Raw genomic sequence first — 21,580 nt, 5'->3', positions numbered from 1 at the left:
ATTACAAAAGAATTACAAATAGCTTCAACAAGCATAAATAAACAAGTGTATTGACCCTTCGCTAACAAGACAAAAGTGTCTCTTTATGAGGGCAACAGGTCTAAATGAAGCAGAATAAGAAGCATAACGTCCCCGTATGAGGACGCTGGGTCTCAGCAGGTTAAAGACCGTTTCTGTCTCTGAAATAGCTAACGTCAGGGCCAAGATGAGTCAATAATTAAATAAATAAATAATAACCTGTGAGCTTTCAGTGACAGACAGAAACTTTACAGCTTGTTCCAAAACAAGTATCATCTCCTCGCACACAACGAACATCTGCTCTTGGTTCTGATCCAGAGATGGAGATCTGTTGGAGACAGGAGTCGTAAACAATGTTCTACTTCAGCCCGAATGATGTCGGTGTTTATTTGCATTCAGATAAACTGAGATCAGGTCTTAAGTGCCGGCTGGGGACGAACGTAGAGACGCTACTTAAAAAAAAAAGACGAGTATCTGGAGCTGGCCTCCTGAGGACGGACGTTAACGTGAGACCCCGGAGACGTCCTGTTGTTTTAAAGTAATTATTTGTCAGCCTGCACCACTGCTGGTCAGAGTTATGTGTGTGTGTGTGTGTGCGTGTTGGTGTCTCCAGATCTCAGTTACATAAATAACAAACACCAGGCTCAACATTTATCTCTCTGTTCAGGCATTTCAGTCGCACACTACATCCAAAGACCCCCCACAGCCAGCGGGTCAGGGTTGAACGCACTGACAACCAATCCCTCTCTTCCTCTGAGCGTTTGTTTGTGTGTGTGGTGTGTGTGTGTGTGTGTGTGTGTTCGTTCATCCCTTTGTGCGTCTGTGTTTCCCTAACCGGAGCTGTGTGTGTCCGTTTTGTTGTGTAATCACAGACGTCTGTGGAATTCGAGCTGATAAAAAAATAATTGCTTCACTTTGGCTCGGTCAGAAACTGTAATAAGTCGAGTGTTTTCCCAGTCAGACGTGGAACATAATATGCTGCGGTGTTTACACTCAGATTTGTTACAACCGCTTTTTTTTTTTTGCTTTTCAAAGCACTTTGTTTCTCCTAAGTTTGTTTGGGGTGAAGGAAGTAGTAAAGTGTTATTCCAGAGGAGCTGAGTCTTTATCTCTATGGAAACCCTTCCAGTGTGTACATGCACGGTCGTAACTCTGCGACAGACGGACAGGCAGCGTATTAAATGATGTGATCCAAAGGTTATTTGAATTATGTAAGAGTAACGTCGCACTCCCGTGTATGAAACGCTGGTTTCGGCATTCAAGGATTTCGATAGGTCTCATTAATGTGGAAGGATTACACAAGACATGTTGAAATGAAGTGTGAACAGAAATGTGCGGCTCATTAGCCCCGTGTCCTCAACCCCATAACTCAAAGCGTCTCTTATCTTACACTTGAGTTTCTGAGACCTCTGCTCCTCCAGCATAATTAATTAATACGAGGGAGAAATCCTGATACTTGTCATCTGGTGGACTTAATCTGTTGAAGGCTCTTGGCAACCGTGTCCAAAATGGCTGCCGTTATGAACTTTCTGGTGTTTTTGATCGAAAACTATTTTTGCTAATCTTATAAACTTTACTCCAAGAATATAATTTATGAATAATATGAATATTTACTGGGTCAGCCTATAATTACGTCACATTTTATACAATATATCAGAATAAAATCATGTTGAGGAGAAAATATGGTCATTTACTTCTTCAGTGGCCAAAGGTAGTGAAGCTCCCCCTGGTGGCTGGAAGCTGCAGTGTGGCTTATAAGCTCCGCCCCCTCCATGGGGGGTCTGTTTGACCCAGGAGAGGAAGTGGAGACGTGGCGTACATGTTTATATACAGTCTATGGTTCACTGTGCAATCTGCATCATTCCAGTCAAACAGTGTCAATCTGTCTAATTTAATCAAACTGATTATTTAAGATATGCATTAATGTACAAACAAGCAGCCAGGAGCGCTGCTCTGGTGCGCCTCAGTTTTAGGGATCTCAAAGTTGATGTTAGTAGGAATCTGAGGCACTAAAAAGCCTTCATTTAAATGTGGCTATCACTTACATGCATTCACGTAGTGTATATAGACAGTATTTAAGTGGGATTTCATTTTTCTGCCTAATGTCACAGAACTTCACTATTGCCTTTTGTTATGCACAATTTTCACTAAAACAATTAAATGACAATAATAACCTACAGAATATGTTTGTCAATTCAGAAAAGAAATTCATGGTCACAGATGCTCCTTTATTTAGTAAATCTCCTTGAATAAACACACAAAAAAAATGTTTTTATTAGGATCCCATTTGGGGGGAAAAAAAATCGATAAAAATTGATTTTTCTGGCTATTTTTGTATCATTTTGTATGCCATGGTTCACGGGTTTAAATAAACTACCACTGCTCTTGGAGAAAAGTGTGTAATGAACCAAACATTTACAATTCAAACACACAGCTGACTATTTAAAGTAAATCACCCACTGATATTTACATTGGGCTTGTTTCTCTATAAAGTGACTGGATGATTAGTCACCCTAGTCACTGAGATCAGGCTGCATAGTTCCCTCCCAATGGAAAACATTTCTATTGCATTCAGGCATTCCAGAGCCACTGTATTACACAAGAATGTCTTGATTGTTAGCTAACTGGGCGCCCCAGTGGTCCAGAAAAGAAAAAAAAAATGGTTACATGTGATGAAATCAGATTAGTGCAAACCCACATGGAAGCTATTCAGATTGCAGTTTGGAAAAGCTGGTTGAATATGAATGTATCAGAACAGTCTGGGCGACTTGTTGCCAGGCTGAAATGTCCACTTTGTCTTTGAAAACAATACAATGTGGAACACGCCTTGTTTGGACTTCACATTCAGCCACGTCACAATAAAACATCTACAACAATGACTGTCGATGGAAAACTAGCCAAACATGATGGTTGGTGTCGGCCGTGGAGCTGAACGTGAAGTACTGCGCACACTGACTGAACTCCAGAACCAAAAAAAACAAACAAAAACTAAACAAAAACTGTTATTCAGTTAATCCTCAAAGGTTCTGAGACTTCTGCTCAAACACATAATCAATAATTCCCTAAAAGCTGTTGAACTAAATTCTTGTCATCTGCCCCCTGGTGTATTTACCCATGTACTGCAGTTAGTAGCAGTCTTTAGGTGGCCATTTCCAAAATGGCTGCTGTCATGAACTTAATTTTGAATTTTGAAAAGGTTTGCATTAACAGTCTGATTTATGTTTAAACTAATATTTCAGCATGAATATTTACTTTATTGAATGATCTATAAATATTTCACACATTATACTTTATGCTATTGTAAAATGACAAAGTTTTATCAGTGGCGTAACAAATATAAATTGTCATGTACTTCAGGTGTAGTTATATTAAATTAACAATTAAACTACTATTCAAATAATAACTAATGTCAAATATGCATTTATTTGTTGCATATTAATGACATTTACAGATATTTATATTTATATGTCGTATACTTCAGAGGTCTTTTCATCTTCATCTTCATTTTCACCAAGATACTTAAATCTATGGAAGAAGATTGGAGCCACTAGAAGAAAAAAAATGTAGTTAGAGCGAATTCTTTTAACTAAAATATAATAATCATTCGCTCTAACTACAATTTTTTTTATAGTGGCCCTAATCCTCTTCTGTATATTCCATATCACTGTCATATCCAGTATAAGATATATTTAATAAGTTAGAAAAGAAATAGGCACAAGCACTAGTTTATATAAAAATAAAAAGGTCATAAAAAAATCCTGTTTGAGACAAATAAAACAATCCAAGAGAAATGTGTGAAATGTTCTAAATACGATAAATACACCCAGTTCATTTAATATGATGCAAAATAAAAATCATGAGTGGGAAATGGTTGTTATTTTATTTATTGGTTTAGGATTTGATTAAAGATCCCAGACTTCACTTCACAAAAACAATGTCAGACGTGAGAGGGTTAATTAAACAACATGAGGGCAAAGTCCAAGGAATTGTCAAAACCTCAAGTTGTGGAATGAATCAATATTTTAATAACCTGGATTCACTCTCCAGCACGATTCTAGCATTACACCAGCATTACATTCAGATGAGTCACTCTCAAAAGAAAAAAAAGAGGGAAGATATTTCCCACTTTTGTAGGTGCACACAAATATAATAGCAGTGGGATTACTGGGGTTACTACAGGTCAGGTTTCTCTTAGTGGAAATGTTTAGTGGGAGAATTTATGTGACTAACATCAGACTATTGTTGAGAAGATCTGCTTTTAAAGGTGTTGTTTAATGTGTGATTGACTTCTTGTACAAGTCCCGCCCACTAACATTAAGTGGTTGGAGCTTATAACATATACTCCATCCAGCCACCAGGGGGCGCTCTACTTGCTTGGCTTCACTTTAAAGGAGCCGTCGTTTTTTATTTACAGTTTATGATCCAAAGACAAACATTGAACTGGTGCCAGCATCTCCAACATCTAGGAATTTATATATATATATATATATACATATAAATATATACATATATATATATATACACACACACACATATATATATACACACATATATATATATATATACACACATATATATATATATATATATATATATATTTTATCAGATCAAGCAAGTAATACTGACCTGGAATTCAGACATGAAATAAGCTGTTAAATAAATAAATAAATAAATAAACAAAATGAGCGTTATTAGATGTGTCATTTCCTTGGGACTCTTAAAATAGAAGCTCTCAGAGAAACAGCCAAGAAAAGTTAAGAAAGAAAGAAAGAAAGAAATGTGAACAGTCATCGACCTCAGTTCTGCTGTTCCAACACAGAAACCATGGGGGAAAAAAACGTATTTACTTATTTTTTATGTCTTGGAACTTGAATCTTGGAAGAGTCCTCAACTCAGTGTGAAGCTGGTTCTACTCTTTATATCTACTGGGAGTTTTTATATCTGCTTTGAGAATATTGTTTTTTTTTTTTTTTATTGGGGAGAATAAAGGAATTGAATTAAAAAAAAAAAAAAAAAAAAAAAAAACAAGCCCACGTGTTGCGGTTTGAAGACACGTGGCTGACTGTAGAGACGTCATAGTCGGAAGCTAACGATTATACCTTCAAAGTAAAATACAGGAATTACTTAGTGTTGTGGATGTGAGGCTTCAGATTCGAATAGATGCGTTTAGATTGGATCTATATTGGATTCTCAGTTTTATTAAAAACTAAACAATATATTGTTAATAATAGATTATTATCATATTTTTATGCAATCACGAAATTAAAAAGTTTATCCATCCAACCCGGGTTGCTTTTTTGTTGTTGCAGCATTTATTTATTTCTTTTAAGTATTACATCAACCAGTGTCCTTAGTGTTATTTACCACTATGATAACAATAGGCACAAAGTGTAGTTATTTTTATTATCTACACAACACCGACATCCAGGACTAAACACTAGACAGCAATGAGCCCAACTTACACTTTTTTTTTTGTTTGTTTTTTAAAAAGATAGTTGATGCAAACATTCTCATAATTTAGGTGTTTGCACTAAAACTAATGGAAATAGTCTGGAGTTGTTGTTACGTCTAGGTTATTATTCTGTTGTGTTACTGGTCGGACCCACGTGAGATCAAATTAGACCGAATGTGCGAATTTGATCCCTCAGACATAACCGTATGTTTTTATAGTGGTTAAGACTTTTTTGTTTTTGTTTGTTTAACTCAACCGGGCGAACTGCGGCTCTTATTTTGAAACATCCTTACCAGAAGCAGCTGTGAACACTTCCTGTGGAGCTGAGTACGGTTCCGGGTTTCCAGCAGCGCCACAAACAAACAGGTATTCTTTACATTTTAGTTGTTTGTTGCTGCTTTAAATGTTGCTCCGGGCTACTCTGTCTAGTTGAAAATGTAGCACGGCTAGGCTAGGCTAGTCTGGGCTAGGCGTGGCCAGGAAAGGTTAGCCTAGCCTCCGTTAACTCCTCAGCTAATGAGCCGAGCGTGTCAGTCCGCGTGGAAACATCAGAAACATCTGACAGGTTTCAGGCGTTTGCTCGTTCTCAAACTTTTCTTTTCATCGTTTATATGGCGGACGTTTAATTTATTTTGAGATCGGAAATTACACCTATGGCTGTCACCACGATCACACATATCCGTCAATAGAATAGAATAAAGTAGAATAGAATAGAATAATGTCCTTAATTGTCATTACACAGTGAACAACGACTTTCTAGAGCTTTTATCGAAAACATACAAAAAATATAAGATAGACATACAGACATACATGCATACATGCATACATGTGGTCACACTGGTACGGTGGCCGAGACGGCTCAGCGCACCTCGACGTGTAATAGAAAACACACACAAAAATTGCATCAATCATTTGTTCACTAACCTGAACAGACAAGTGAGGAGAAACATCTTCTTCTTTTACCTTCTACATCTTCACATTAACATCCATCCTGATCTGGTCTCTAGAGTCCAGGTCTGAAAAAAGTCAGGAAAAAAAAATGCCAATCAGTAAAACAATAAAATCCAAGCTGAAACAGTAGGTGTTGAGTTTGCGCTTAAAAATATTAACACTACATAGTGATAAAGGGATGTTTTCATTTAAAAGACCACTACCAATTGAATTTGTTTCAATTCAGAGAACTTTATTATTCCATTTGTTCCAGAGCATCTCTGTGCATATTGTAAATAAACACGTACCAGACGTAGTGGATAAAAGAACTTGATAAAAACAAGTTGCAAAACACAGTCGAGTGGGATTGGGAAAAAAAAAACAAAAAACGTAGGATTAAGAAGTATCTGAACATCCTTGCAATAAAAGGCTAAGTACATGGATAATTAACAGATCCCAGCCAGAAGACCTGAGGGCTCTGCAAGGTTCATATGATAAGAGCAGACCTGATAAATAGCTTGGACCATTAAGAACTTTATAAACCAATAAAAAGATCTTGAAAATGACTTTAAATGACCAGTTAATGCGTCATATATCAGAACGTGGTTCAGGGATTGTGCTGTGGTCGGGTCTTCTGAGCTAGAGGACCAAAACAGGAAGTGACACAATATTCTAACGGCAACTGACACACACATGAGTGAAAATGTCTTAAAATGTGTGTAACGTTTCAGATGGAGTCAAATATCTCAGAAGAGAAGGGGCCGGCGTCACCGGAACAAAAGGCGGAGGACGAGGAGAAGATGGAGGTGACAACGCAGCTAGAAAATCTCATCGTGGCTCCTGAGAATGTAGCAACAGAATCAGACGCACATCCAGAAGAAAACGGAGACGCAGGAACTCCCTCCACAGCAGCGACGTCCTTGTTGGACGTCGCAGTAAAGACGGAGGACAGCGACGACTCCGACAGGTATGAAATACGCAAACGCACAAAATAAAACGAATCAAACCAGAAAGCTGATTCTTCTTCTCCTCTCCTCAGCGATAGTTCTTCCTCCTCCTCATCTTCCTCCTCTTCATCTTCCTCCCCCTCCCCCCGTGTGCTCGAGGATGACGATGACGAAGGTTTCAGCCAACCGGCCCCCATCAAAACCAGAGACGAAGTCCTTCTGGAGGTCGGTCTGTGGTTCTGGGTTTATCAGGGATCAGGGCAGATTCAGGCCTTTTATTTATTGATTTGTTTCCTTATGGTCCACAACTGATTGTGTGCAGGAGCTTCCAGCCGTGGAGGAAGTGAATGTGATGTTACCAGAAGAAGCCGAACTGCAGCCGGTGGGAACCATCTCCAGTATCATACAGCAGCTCGGTAAATATCCTCTCACTGAGGTTCAACTGAAGTCTGAAAATCTCATTAGACAAAGATCTCAACTCCAGCAACGTGCAGGATGTGTGGTAGGAACCTGTTCACCTAAATATCAAGTTTACAGTAATATGATGACTAATAGCTTCAATCAGAGACTCAGATTTATTATGAGGTCGGGTTTGTTGAGGAATTACACAGTTACACTTACATTGTGACGTACAAAGTAGGCGTGTTGTAGTAGATGATCACAGAGGGGAAAAAAAACCTTCACAACATCCAGCCAAGTGAAGAGTGTATTACAAAAATATAGAAATCAACTATGGAAAAGAAAGTAATAATGATTCAGGAAGCTGAAAGCTGAATGTTAACTGTCAGTGGATGGTTAGTGAATGAGCATACAAGCCTTTAAATGGCACGGACATGTTTAAGTAAAGAAAGGTTGAGTATTTAGGCACCTATCCACACGATTCTCCGTCAACTATCCACCACATGGTGACGTGTCTCACAGAATCTGAGCCCTGTGCTTCAGTATGATATAATGTCAATAATAATGTCAATATTGTTATGGATTCTATAATGTGCACAATAGTTATATAATTTGATGATGTAAAGAAGTGATTCCAAACCTGTGAGCCATGAAGTCATTTCATTTAATATTTGGGTTTTGGTTGTGTTATTCACATTGTTTGTCAAACACCAACACCGTGACATCTTAATATGATCCACTGCAGGTTTTATTTTAAAAGGAAGTAAAAGTGCAGTGTTTTCATTTTGTTTCTTTGATGTTATTGTTTTTGCTTAAATTTAAATTTTGTCTGGCTAGACCTGAGGAGAATTTACGTCATCTTTATATCGGATTTGTGTTTATTTGTCGGCCTTAAATTGAATTAATGGGCTTATTCTGATATTTGGATTTTGTGTGGATCTGATATTGGATGTCAGACTGTTATATATGAGAATGCATTTCTCCATTGTTGAAGGATCCTGTTATTTCTGAATCTGAAACGCATTATATGGCCTTATTTATGGGGTCGGAGGTGGGCCAGGAAAACTTTTGAGACTTAAAAGATGGAAAAGGTTGGGAACCACTGATGTAAAGGATAGATAAAATATCCAGAGGGTGAACTGTGTCTCTTTCAAGAGGTAAAAACCGAACGAGGAGGAACACTTTGGGTTCTTTGGTTTTATTCAAATGGAGAGTGGGCCTGGTCCTATTTTTACTAGAACCTTCAGTTTCTTGGAGAGACTTCAGTTTCTTGGAGTTCCACAAGGTTCTATTTAAGTTCCTCATATTTTTAATGGCTTAAACTAAAAACATGTGTATTATTTACACGTTTTAAGACAAATTTACAGCCAGATTATTCAGTACGCTAATGAATGCATTTCAGTATAAAAGTCCTGCTCTAAATAGTCTTTATTCAGGTTAAACCCTTTGTAGAGTACGTGAGCTTTGTGGTATTTCCATAAACTCTTGGTCCAGTTCTAGTCCAGGGGTTGATGACTGAGTTCAGAATAATATCTCTGCTCTCAGGGGGTTTTCTACTCTCTAATCTAGATTAAATAATCGTTGTATCTTTACAGTTGTTATCCAGTCTCTGAAAGACACGCCCCCCCTGAATGATGACACCTTCATCTTTAGATCTGATAGGCTGGCAGTCGGTAAGGTGAGTCAATTAGAAACCTGTTGGTTCGTCTTAGTGTGTGAAGAAATGTCAGTGCTGTTTATGTTTGATTGATTTCATCTAATTATTGTGTCGTGGTTTCAGGTGTTTGAGGTGTTCGGCCCGGTGACCAGTCCGCTGTACATCCTACGTTTTAACAATGTGGACCAGATCGGAAACAAAGGGTTGACCGAAGGACAGACGCTTTATTATGCACCGGCCATCAAAGAGTACACAGAATACATCCTCACACAGCAGCTGAAACAGTGAGTACCAACAAAATCTAATACAGCGCTGCTCTAAAGGTTCGTTCATCCATCACAATTTTATATATTTCTGTATAACAATAATATTTCTAAATTTCTACATTTTAGAATCTTAGTGATTATATTAACAGATTTATTTTCCATTGCACACAGCATATACACAATGTCCTTACATTCACTACATCAAGGTCCACTCCCACTGCTCCCAACCCTTCCCTGTCACATCCGGTGTTCCCCAAGGCTCTGTCCTGGGACCCCTCCTCTTCCTTATCTACATCCTTTGCCTTGGCCACATCCTCAGAAAACACAATGTCAGCTTTCATTGCTATGCCGACGACACCCAACTCTACCTCTCCTCCATTTAATTTATTTGGGTTATTATTTTTTTGTTCTACTTTCAGGAAAATCCACTGATGTTTTGAGTCATTTTTATGCAGAAATGTAAATGAAGATTCTGAAGTTTGCAGGAACTTTTAAACTGAAAATATTTCTTCCTGTTTAGGTTAAAAGGATCCGATGCATCCTGGAAGAACGACCAAGAACCTCCAGCTGAGGTAGGAGCAGCATTAACAAGCATTTTACATTTAGTTGTTCTATTTAGTTGTTCTCTGCGACACCTGATAACATCAAAGTCACGTTTAACTGTAACAGTGAAGGAGGGAGGAAATTTTCATTTGTTTATTTGCACATTGAAGGTAGAAAACATTAAAAATGGTTAGTGAAATACCTACTCTATGTTAAGAAAAATGTGTCCACAAATGTAAAGTAAAATTAAACTACACATAAAATAGAAGTGCGAAAAGAGAAACAAGAAAATATAAAGGTACAAATCACTGTCTACAACAGTGATTCCCAACCTGTGGGCCTCCAAACCATTTCATCTGGTATTTGGGTTTTGGTTGTGTTCGTGACATTTTTTATTGTAAAAGTAAAACGACAAAAGTAAGAGTCCAATGATTGTGTTTATTTGTCTGCCTTAAATTGGAAAAGGTTGAAAACCAGTGGTCTACAAATTTACAGTACATTGTACAAATCAAGAAGAAAAAATAGAATACAAAATTGAAGTACAACATAATTGTATTAAAAACAATATGTAGATGTTAACAGATGATTTAAATCAAGTTCTTTGTGTTGTGACTTGAATAAAACCCCTGCTACTGAGAAGAACAATGACATGAAGTTACCACATATGGTTCCTGGCCCTATAAAGGGTTAAAGCCTGCGCTGCCATCACTGGAAGCATTTTATTTGATGTTACTGGCTGTAACATGTTCCTCCCTCCTCTCCTCCAGGCTTTGGACTACAGCGATGACGAGAAGGAGCAGGAAGCCAAGAGGAAAACGAAAAATGCCAAGAAGAAGCGGGCCAATGCCGGCACAGGTGATCAGAGTCGTCCTCTCGTCTAGGGTCGGGCATCGATACGAGTCCAATTACCAGGCTCCGTTTGATTCAGCATTAAGTTTCAGTTTTCAATTCAAACTTCTAATTAACCTCGTTGTTTAATGAGAGGACGCAGGAAATGGCGTCAGTGGAGTCTTACAGAATCCCAATTTAAGGTCTTAAAAAGAGCATATTTTGCTTTGTAGGTCTTAAATTACATTTAATTATGTGTTAAATCTTAACGTCCATTTACAGCTTCATTTGCTTTTTTTGTCAATGTGTTGGTGACATTCACATAAATGGAAATATAACTATTAGAAGTACGCACAAATAAAACTACAACTGAGACCTGGAAGTGGTTTGGAATGACGATACATTTTGTTATTTTTACAGTATTTCTGCGTCTCTGATTTTCCTTATTTTTCGTACTTCATCTTAAATTTAACCCATAATGGTCTTAAAATGCCTTAAATTTCACTTGTTCAAACCCTGCAGAGACTCTGGAGAATGAGACTATGTCAAAATCCTCGTTTTGGGTCGTTAAAAAAAAATTTTCTCCATGTCTTTTCAGATATCCCCGCCTACATTACCCAGAACCCCTCACAGCAGACGCACGATGGGAGGGGCTTCCCACCCAGACATCATGCTAACACGCATTCATTCAGGCACCAGGATCCCAGAAACAAACCCCCAGCCTTCAGACAAACGCCACCGGGACATTCAAACGTCCCCATGTACCTCCCTCCTCCTCCCCCCTGCCCCTACCCTCCTCCGACTCACCACTACCCCCCTCCGAGCTTCCCCCTCTACCCTCCACCACCTCCTCCTCAGTCCTACTTCAACCCCTCTTTCTCCTCCCCTCTCTGGGCTCCAAACTCTTACCCTTTCCCTGACTTCCCCCCTCCGCCTCCCCCTCCACCTCCCCCGCCTCCCCCCCAGTGACCCACAGACGTGACGTTTTTTTCCGGTTTACTCCTGTTAAAATAATGTGTTTATATTCTCTCAGTTGTTAGCAGTGTTTTTCTGATGCTGTACAATCACCGTCATGTAAAATAAAACTTTTCTTTTTATCACATGAAGCTGACCAACACTTATCTTAGTTGTATTATATTAAACCATTTCACTTCACCTATTGTTTTTAAAAAGGATTTTCCCAAAACAAACAAGTTGGTGCTACAGTAAAGGTGAACGCATATCCAATTATATAGGCCACGCCCTCTTTCGTAATTAATGCAGTTGATGTAAACTTGTCCCGTTTTATTGTAGACCTGGTTAATAATTACTCACAGGATGTTGGACTTTGTTCCCATCTTTAAATATTAAGGCGATCTGAGTCCTGATCTGATTTGAAACATCATAGAGTTGGTCCTCGTAAATTCCTTGTCTTCTCCTAGAGTCGACTGGATTCAGTCCAATTCATTTTTCTATCAGTAAGAGTTAATGTAATGTGGAGAGGGGGGAGCTCGTACCTTGTGTTCTCTACTCCAGAAATGTTCTGGTCCTCCAGCGCTGCCGTAAACTCCCTAATCCCTCTCTGGAAGATTTGTCTTAATTTTTTACACCTGATCATTATATTTTGAAGTTTGTAGTTTGGTTTTATTGTTGTTTTCCCCTCAAAAAGGATACTTTTTACTTTGCCTTTTGATAGAAAGATCCGTTTCTGTCCTTATTCAGGTGAGGATAGACTGGAAAAACTAATGTTTGTGTCTCTTGAATTGACCTTTCGTCAAAGCCGCGCCTCCTTAGTTACTGTTGCTAGTCACGCCCCCCTTAGTTACTGTTTCTAGCCACGCCCCCCCTCAGTTACTGTTTCTAGTCACGCCCCCCTTAGTTACTGTTGCTAGTCACGCCCCCCTTAGAGCCCACGGAGCATCAGCACAGTGTCATGGCGGGGAGTAGTAAACCGACACGTGTCAGTGATTTAGTTTTTGGGGCAACACCTGTGCATATCATCTAGATCGACTTAAAATCGGTTACAACGTGCAGCGGAGGGATATATCGAAAATATTAAACATTAAACATGCAACAAAGGGGAAAATACGAAAGCATACCGGTCAATGGCAAAATCTGACAAACCCCGTGAGCTCTAAGTTACCTCAAATACAGCCTCGGGAGTAGGCTGTCCATTCACAAAATGCTACACGAAAGATGAAAACAAAATACGTTTAAAGTGCCTGTTTGGACGCTATGTTCAACTTTGATGTAAACTCATGAAACATAATGTTAGAGAGACCCAACGCAACAGCTAAAGCTAGCTAACGTTGAGTTAACTAAGGTTAGTTAGGCTCTAATGTTACCCATACTCGCCGAAAGAAACCATCATTTTGATGTACAGTTTTCTTTATGTGAGCGTCTTGCTAGCTCGACGCTAGCTAGCTAGTTAGCTGTAACTAGCCTTACCTTGGAGCCGTTTATTTTCTTAAGATTTAGCTGCTTGATCCTGTTGTGTTTTCAGCTTCGGGAAGATGACGACGCCCTCACGACGCCCTTAGCCAAACGCTTTCATTACCACGTGGGCCACGTGGGCCACAGACACACGCTTCCCCCCTTAGCTTGTCGGAGGCAGTTTGAAGGACCTTGTTTACATGGTAACGGTTGCTAGGTTGTGTGATCGATCTCGTGGGGGCCGGACCTCTAAGATAACAGAATAATAACCTATAAATAACAGCTAACTCTAGATTTATTTATTTGTTTCCCATTTATCTTAGTGCAAGTAAATTTAGAGTTTGCTTACATTTAATTAACTATCCCTTTAAAAAACATGTTAAGGAAAATAAGAGTAATTTGGGCTCGTCCTGGGTCTCAGTGTTTTGTTATTATCAGTTTATTTTGCTTTCCAACACGATTTAACTATAACATGATGTATAAAGTGTTTATAAGTTGCTTCAATAATGTAAACATTCACATGGAAATACCAGCAACAATATTAATGTTATTCATAAATTAACAAAAATACTGGAAACCTCTTATAGGCGGCCATTTTGGAAATGGCTGCCAAAAACTACTGACTGCAGAGCCTGGACGAATCCACCAGGGGGCAGATGATAAGAATGAAAGCTTGTGTATTAAATACGATATATTGTTAAGATCTAAATGTAATTGATCTCATGTACATGTGAGCATGCGAAATAAATAAATACATCTTGTGACATCAGAGGCAGCAAAGAGTTTATTTCTTTGTCTTACACAGACTCCATCCATCCACTCTGATACAGGTCGCACATATTTACGCTTCACTTTCAACATATGACCAGATTCATGTGAGCTCCCTAAAATATTTGAACGTTTCTTCTGTATGTAACAACCAAAACCAAACCCTACGGATAGTTCAGAAAAAAACGCTCCGTTAACTGAGAACAGGCCTCCGCTCCTTTCACCTCGACTCTACATGAAAAAACACAAGTAGTCGTGTTTGGACTGGAGACAGATTATGAAATAAGTCCAGAGCTGTATGAGAATCTGGACCTTTTTAGTGAAATACGAGGACACGCTACAGTACAAGAGGGAAAACAAAAGGTTGAGCCAAAGAGTTTTCAATCCACATTCAGCTGCAGTCGGACTTGGCACTCGATGCTTTCGTCGTCTCCAAGTATTTCTAGACGGGAATAAACAAAGGAAAGTGGATCAGAGTGACATGTGTGACTTATTCTAGCCTCTATTTGACAACTGTGTGCACATATATGGGGCCTTCATGCTTTTCCAAATATATCAACCTTTCTTTGGTGACTTAAAACTCTGGTAAAACAGATGCGGGTAGAAACGGACAAAACAGACATTAGGAAGCTGCCTATTTTTTTCCTATATAATAATAATAATAACAATAATAATAATAATAATAATAATAATAATAACCACAATAATGACCACAACTAAAAACTGAAAGAAATCCATCTTTAAGGGATCAGTATGTAGGGTTTAGTGGCGTCTAGCTGTAACTTAACACCCTCGTTGTCTACTCTTGCAAAATAAAAGTGATATATCTGAAATTTTGATGAAGTCCAATTTGTCTTTGTACGTGTTAAAGGCGTTTTGAGCTGTACGTCTCGTAAAGTCTCGTATGGCGACATCACGGTGGCAACCTTCAGGTCTGAGCCTGTGTGTTAAGTGCAGAAAACTGCAGTTCATCGAGTGGCCACTAGAGGCGGGTTGCAAATCCCCATAGACCCACATGTTAATCAGTCCAACTTTACAGCATCATTAAACGTGTTTACAGCCTGGAACAAAAATTTGGTTTTGGTCTCAATGGTTTATTTCACTATTCATGACAACTGTATTAGGGGAGAATTTTTTTTACTAACTGGTTCGTTTATGTTTTGTTAAAGGTTTAAAATTCTGCACAATTAAGGGCAGTATCAGTTTTTATTGCGATATTTAGATTTTGCACATTTCTAAGGGGTACAGAAACACAGCTACTCCACTAATCTGCCCTGGGTAGAGATCATACTGTTCGTGAATGGAGTGATGTGACGGACGTGGTCATCAGGTAATTTATACCTCACCAGAAACTCAAGTGAAGAACTCTGAACAAATTTCTCGCTTCTCGATGTGTGACCGTTTGAAAACCCTGTACACGTATGAGGGAGCGCGTGGACGCCGCCTACCTGCAGGTTCCCGTAATGTTTGAGGGTTTTACAGTGGCTGATCTCAGCCTCCTTGGCTCCGCTGAAGAAGCGACTGCACACCTTGCAGAAAAAACCCGTCTTTGGAACCAAGAACTCCATACCTGTGGAGACGTACGCAAGCGTGAGTTATTTTAATCAGTGTGGAACATCTGGACCTCACATCAAGTCCATCACAGGACGACATTCACGATCTAAACACCTAAAACCTACGGACATCGACATCATCCACAGTGTTTTAGCTCCTTAATAGAGGGTGTGAACGTGACGTCACAGGAAGCTGAAGTCTCCATGGTTACGGCCACTGAGTTACAGGTGAACATGGAGATTAGCAGCATTAGTTCAAATCACAGGCTTTAATAGCGTCTAAACTGTAAAATTAATTTAAAAAAATAGTGAAGAGCTGTTGTGTGATTGACTGAACCAACAGATGTGAAAAACAGTCAGAGATATATTTTATATTTTTACAGAAATCTGAAGAAAAGGGAAGTAAATGATTCGCTGCATTAGAAGAAACAACTGGAATCCAGACACAGAAACCTGGTGTAGTGGTTCATTTAGTGTCAGATAATATTACTTTATGATTTATTTATTGATGAAGTCAGATCTTAAGTTACTTACTTACTTCATTTACATCCTGGAGGCTGTCAGACATGTTTGTGCATGTTGTTGTGTTGTCGTAGTTGTGGCCGACAGTAACTATTTCAGTTCCAATAATAAATAACACTAAAACAATAAACTGAGTATTTGTGATCACTCTTCATCATCCCTTTAACGCGACAGTATCGTAAAGCTCTTAGCGTTAGCATCTTTTATTTAGATACATTTATCATGACTGAAATGAACTTAAACTAACTGAAACTGAGACTAATCCACTTTTCCAAACCCAGACTAGTTCGTATGGATCATTGTTGAGTCTTAATTTGATCTGATAATCCACATTTTTCCTGGTCTCTCTGTATTTACTGATACATTTCACTGTGTTTGTGACACTCAGGAGGAAGTGACATCAGTGCAAACCCTCTTATTTCCCTACAGGTTTAAATAAAGCCTCATCTCTTCTTACCGACTGGGTTACTGGGATCAAACGGAGGCAGAGACGGGTCTTTCCTCGTAGGAGCCTCCTCTTTACACTCGGTCTTCACCGTCTCGTCTCCAGTGTTGCTGCTGTTGTCTTCAGATTTCTCTGGCTTTTCTGCAAGAGGAAGACATGTCTTTAAATTCGCCCCTGTTGTGACTAAAAACACAGAAAATGACAGAAACCCCTAATTAACTAACTAGGTCATACAACCAGGTGTGGTGTTTTTGTTCCATTGTCTCTATAAGATCTGGACTTAAACCCATGACTGTAGCCAGCTAGCCTCAGCTAACAGTAGGGATGGGTACTCGGTATCATAATGGCACTGGTGCTGACCAAGACCAAACGTTGGTCTAAAGTTTGGGAAACCTGCAACAAGATTTATTCAAGGAGAAATTGTGAAATGTAGCGTCACCGAGAGCCTGCGAGACTCCACAGCAATGATTTTATTAGGATAATTATGACATTATGACTTTGATTTTATATTGGTTCATTTATTTCTTAGTTGTATTTATATTATTTAAATTAATATTCTATTCAACTTGCACAAAGTTTATGTTTTCAGTCCGGTATCAGATAAAACCTGAACCATATCCAGCTAACACAGAAAACACACCGTCAAACTTTCACAGTCATCGTGTCAGAATTTCTTCTTCTGTTTCAATATTTCATCAAATCTAAAAATGGAACCAAACGGGATCGATACTGATTAAATTTCCTTTTGAGCCACTGGAGAATCAGCCAGAAAGACACAAGAGGACCAATCACAGCTCTGTGTCAATTAACTAACGAAAAAGCATGAAATGTGAGTTACCTGGTTCTACTGGAACTTCTTTCACCTCCGCGTTCTCTTGGTTCTGCGTCTTCTCCTGTTGCTCCTGTTTATCCGTCGCCTCCTCCTCCTCCTTCTCCTTCTCCTCCTTCTCCTTCTCGTTATTTACATTATTAAGGAGCCCGTCCTCGCGAGTATCTGCACTAACTCCACCTGCCGCCGGGCTCAGTGAGGAGGAGTCGGCTGAAGCTGCCGGGGGGAGAACAGGAGGAGGTTCCACCTCTGAGCTCCGGTCGCTGGGATCCGTCAGAGCAACGTCTGAAGAGGAACAAAAGACGGATTAAAACAAAGCAGGGATGATCCATAACACTGGCCCTCTGACACCAACATGTAAACTGATGTTCAAAGGATGTAGGCTTCAACATTTACGAGCCTCCATGAACGCAGCATGAAAAGATTTAAGAAGTTTGACCCTTTAAACTATGAAATAATAATAATAATGATAATGATATAAAAGGACTAAACAAAAACCACTAAGTTGCTCTGCTTTGATAACAACTGCCAACTTCTCTTCCGCTTCTTCCTGTTGTCCAACCAATTATAATACGACCATGTGACATCATCTGGAAGCGCCGCACACTCCCTGAGTAGCTGTGGCTAACAGGCTAGCTGTGGCTAACAGGCTAGCTGTGGCTAACAGGCTAGCCGTGGCTAACAGGCTAGCCGTGGCTAACGGGCTAGCTCGTCTGGTGCCTGACTGAAGCTGTGTCCCTTGTTTGGAATTATTTCCTCAGAGTGTCCCACAGATGGCGTTGGTTATGCGAGGAGGACACAAGACGTCTTCCTTCAACACATCCAAGGACACGCTACATCGGTGCAGCTAAAAGAAGAAACAACCGACACCAAAAACAAACCACACAGTTGTTGCGTGTAGCGTATCGCGCTGATAACCGTCCATTTTCCTGGAGCCCAGTCTCAAGTATTTAATCAGACGAGTGTTGGCGTCTTATTTTGTGCAGAGAATGTTGCCACGTTGTATTTATGATAAAATTTGGCACATTGTGTTAATCCCATACTGTCAAACAAGCCGTTTTTGGAGCGTCCCTACGAATAAAGTTTCTGTGAGAGAAGTGTCGTACCTGGCTCAGCGTTGGCTTCAGCTGCTTCTGGTTGATGTGCGGTCGATTGTGTTTGGCTGCCGGTCTGTGGACCCGGCGTCGGATCCGCTGAACGACCCGAGGCCTCGAGCGATGGAGCGCTCGCGTGTTCGGACTCTGACATCGGCTCGTCGGACTTCAGCGCGGTCACGGCCTCGGCAGGTGTGTCCTGGAAACACAAAACACAAACGCACTTCAGCGTCTCGGGCCTCGTTCACATCAAGCATCAATAACGTTCATGTTTAGAGCGACCACGTTCTAAATCCTCTATAATCACAGTCACACATGCATTAACCGACTGGGGACTAATTCACCCATGTGCATCCATGTCAACCATCGTGTAGCAGCACATTTGATTTGTTGGACTGAACAAAGAGATGAAATCCTGGGTCGACACTTTCACGCAGCACAAAAATGTGACAACGTGACTCACAATCATCCACCGCTGGAAAAGCCAACGTTCTGATCAAAGGTAAAAGACCAGAGTCACTGCAACAGGTTTTTACAGTTTGAGTTGATTTCTCTGGTTTTACCACCAAAAAAAATAAGTAGATAAATAAAATAAAAGATAAAAAACATCCAAACCCAAAAATGTTTCTTCTTTTTTGCTGTAAAGTCGTGATAGATTTGATGTGTGGATTTCTAAATCACAAGTATTTGTGTCTGTTTCTACATTTTAAATATAAGATTAGATAGAAGCCAAACGTTACCCCAGATGTTTCCTGTTGGACGGTGGTAGTGTTAGTCATGGTAGCGGCCTCCTCGCCTCCCTCTGAGGTTTCCATGGCAACGGGGGGAGACAGCGGGAGGTCGGCCACCTCTCCGACTTCGTCCACGGTCACAAAGTCACTCAGGTTGAAGGGGAAGTCTCCAGACTCGTCCTCTTCCTCCGTCGCCTGATTTTCGAGACAGTAAAAAGAAGACGATAAGATAAAATAAAATAAAGAGCGAGAAGCCGTTTTTTTTACTCCTTCGGTCGATATTTTTCATTCTTCTCACCGTCCTGGCCTCAGACTCCACGTGGTGTCGCTCGTCTCTCCAGGAGCCGTGCTTGTGTCCCTCGGACCTGAAGGACGACCTCCCCCCCTCGTTGTGGCCTCTCCTCCTCTCCCTCCTCTCTCGCTCCCTCCTCTCCCAGTGCCTCCTCTCCTCCTCCTTCCTCTCCCTCCGGGCTTTTTCCAGCCGCTCCCTCTCCCTCTTCGCCCTCTCCTCCTTCTCCAGCTCCTTCCTCTGCCTCCTCTCCCTCTCCTTCCTGGCCTCCCTCTCTTTTCTCTCCTTCTCCTGCTTCTTCGCTTCCTCCTCCTCCTCCTCCTTGTCCTTGTCCTCGTGGCTCTTGGTCGTCTCCTCTGCAGCTTTATCGTCCGTCTCCGGTTGCGTCTCTCCCGCGGCGACGCTTTTTCTCCTGCACTCGTCGAGCAGAGTGTTGACCATGGCTTGTGTGACCTGGCAAAGAGACGACGTGAGAATGAATAAACGTGAACACGTCTTAAGGTGCTGCAGGTTGTGTTTGTGATGCTTCACCTTAGGGAGCTCAGCGTCGGCCGCTTGAGGCTCGTCTCCAGCGGGAGCGTCGTCGTTCGCGGATGCACCTTTGTCCTCTTCCGTCGTCTCTGCGGCAGCTTCGGCGGCCGACGTCTCCTTCGCGTCTCCCGCCGGCTCTGCCGCGGGTTCGGCCGCGGAATCGGGAGCAGCGGCCTCGTCTTTGCCTTCGTCTACCTCCATCCTCTCCGCGGGCGGCTCGGCGGCGGCTCGGTGCGTCGTCTCCTCTTCGGCTGGAGCCGCCGTTTTGTCGCCGGCGTCCTGCGAACGAGACGACGCAGCAGGTTGTTTTAGACGTTTGTGGAGACGGCGGCGGCGGCGGCGTCTGCGTCCAGCGGCTGTGAATGATCAAAGTTACTGACCTGAGATGAATCGACGCCGGCGGGAACCTTCTTAGGCTGCGTGAAGGCTTTGGGGTCCGGTTTGCGGGAGAAGTAAAGCGCGTTGTTCTGGATGATGCACGGAAACGCCTGGAAGCGTTTGAGGACCGACAAGGCCATGGCTGCAGTCGCCATCTCACAAATGACCTGAGGGACATGAGAGACAACGTCTTTGTCCCGACTCAATCAATACAAATTCATCTAGATCAACGGGTTTTTAACAGGACGGCTCCCAAAAATAACAGTTTAACTTCAGAACGTATGGATCACGATTAAAAAAATAAACTGTAGTTACAGCAAATGACTTTCTCTCAGAATTCAGTCGACCTACAATTTATTTTTAAATCCTCTTTTCCATGAAGAAAGAAGTCAAGACAAAACAGAAACAACACAAAAAAGAAAACACAATGTGATCGATTATTCACAAAGCATCTTTTTTCCTTTTTTTTTTTCTACAGAATTTTTAAAATGACCCGGAGAAAGTTAGTTATATTTACAGGAATCTTTTTAAGTCTTTGACCAAATAGAAAACAGTTTGTTTTGTTTATCTATCTATCATTTATTTCCTTATTTATTTTTATATGTACTGTACAGCACATACTTGAAATAAAAAAATGAATAAATGAACTTGTGTATTATTTGAGCAGCTTAATACTGATGATAATAATAACGTATATTTATAAATGGCACTAGTTTAATATAGAACACATCAAGAGTTTCACTTTGGAAACAATTTTACTTAAAACTCATGTCGTCACTAGTTAGAGAGATTAAATCCAATCGTCTTTCAGCTCGTTCTGGACGTCCCGAACATGTGGACGAACCTCGGCCTCGGAAGATTTCTAACGAGACGATGCAGGAAACGGTGTGTATGGAAAAAATGATGATATCAGATCTTTCAATTTGAGACAGAAAAATAAAATCTTTCTAACTGATGTTGGATCTTTAAAACAGGGTTTCTGCACATT

General features: G+C 40.6%; 3 protein-coding genes across 3 annotated transcripts in view; 1 reads left to right on the top strand and 2 right to left on the bottom strand.

Moving 5' to 3' along the window:
- Positions 1 to 6,463, bottom strand: part of vegfc (vascular endothelial growth factor c) — a 51,280-nt gene extending 44,817 nt beyond the window's left edge. Inside the window, exon 1 of the mRNA XM_047577668.1 lies at positions 6,395 to 6,463. The gene's annotated coding sequence lies outside the window, so the exon portion shown is untranslated. The remainder of the gene's footprint in view (positions 1 to 6,394) is intronic.
- naf1 (nuclear assembly factor 1 homolog (S. cerevisiae)) lies at positions 5,746 to 12,146 on the top strand. The gene is made up of 9 exons (XM_047577669.1): positions 5,746 to 5,836; positions 7,132 to 7,367; positions 7,440 to 7,572; positions 7,670 to 7,763; positions 9,342 to 9,424; positions 9,527 to 9,687; positions 10,190 to 10,241; positions 10,980 to 11,067; positions 11,639 to 12,146. Exons 2-9 carry the CDS (start codon positions 7,132 to 7,134, stop codon positions 12,007 to 12,009), a joined length of 1,218 nt encoding a protein of 405 aa, XP_047433625.1. The 5' UTR covers positions 5,746 to 5,836; the 3' UTR covers positions 12,010 to 12,146.
- Positions 12,147 to 14,218: 2,072 nt separating this feature from the next.
- On the bottom strand, positions 14,219 to 19,909 carry LOC125003655 (matrin-3-like). Its single transcript, XM_047577670.1, has 7 exons — positions 19,693 to 19,909; positions 19,404 to 19,589; positions 18,676 to 18,862; positions 17,579 to 17,854; positions 16,753 to 16,881; positions 15,669 to 15,790; positions 14,219 to 14,662 (listed from the first exon to the last, which is right to left on the bottom strand). The coding sequence occupies exons 2-7, from the start codon at positions 19,476 to 19,478 to the stop codon at positions 14,612 to 14,614; spliced, it is 840 nt and encodes a 279-aa protein (XP_047433626.1). The 5' UTR covers positions 19,479 to 19,589; positions 19,693 to 19,909; the 3' UTR covers positions 14,219 to 14,611.
- Between the last annotated feature and the right edge of the window lie 1,671 nt (positions 19,910 to 21,580).

This window comes from Mugil cephalus, chromosome 2 (genome assembly GCF_022458985.1).
Source record: "Mugil cephalus isolate CIBA_MC_2020 chromosome 2, CIBA_Mcephalus_1.1, whole genome shotgun sequence".
Taxonomy (NCBI): domain Eukaryota; kingdom Metazoa; phylum Chordata; class Actinopteri; order Mugiliformes; family Mugilidae; genus Mugil; species Mugil cephalus.
This window is presented reverse-complemented; position numbering and strand designations above follow the sequence as displayed.

Excerpts from the sequence above, each read along its gene's own strand:
- naf1 (XM_047577669.1), top strand. The coding sequence starts at position 7,132 with ATGGAGTCAAATATCTCAGAAGAGAAGGGGCCGGCGTCACCGGAACAA. Across the intron at positions 9,688-10,189 it reads CTCACACAGCAGCTGAAACA|GTTAAAAGGATCCGATGCAT; the intron begins GTGAGTACCAAC and ends CTTCCTGTTTAG. Across the intron at positions 11,068-11,638 it reads GCGGGCCAATGCCGGCACAG|ATATCCCCGCCTACATTACC; the intron begins GTGATCAGAGTC and ends ATGTCTTTTCAG.
- LOC125003655 (XM_047577670.1), bottom strand. The coding sequence starts at position 19,478 with ATGGAAACCTCAGAGGGAGGCGAGGAGGCCGCTACCATGACTAACACT. Across the intron at positions 17,855-18,675 it reads TGAAGCCAACGCTGAGCCAG|ACGTTGCTCTGACGGATCCC; the intron begins GTACGACACTTC and ends GTTCCTCTTCAG. Across the intron at positions 15,791-16,752 it reads TGATCCCAGTAACCCAGTCG|GTATGGAGTTCTTGGTTCCA; the intron begins GTAAGAAGAGAT and ends ACGTCTCCACAG.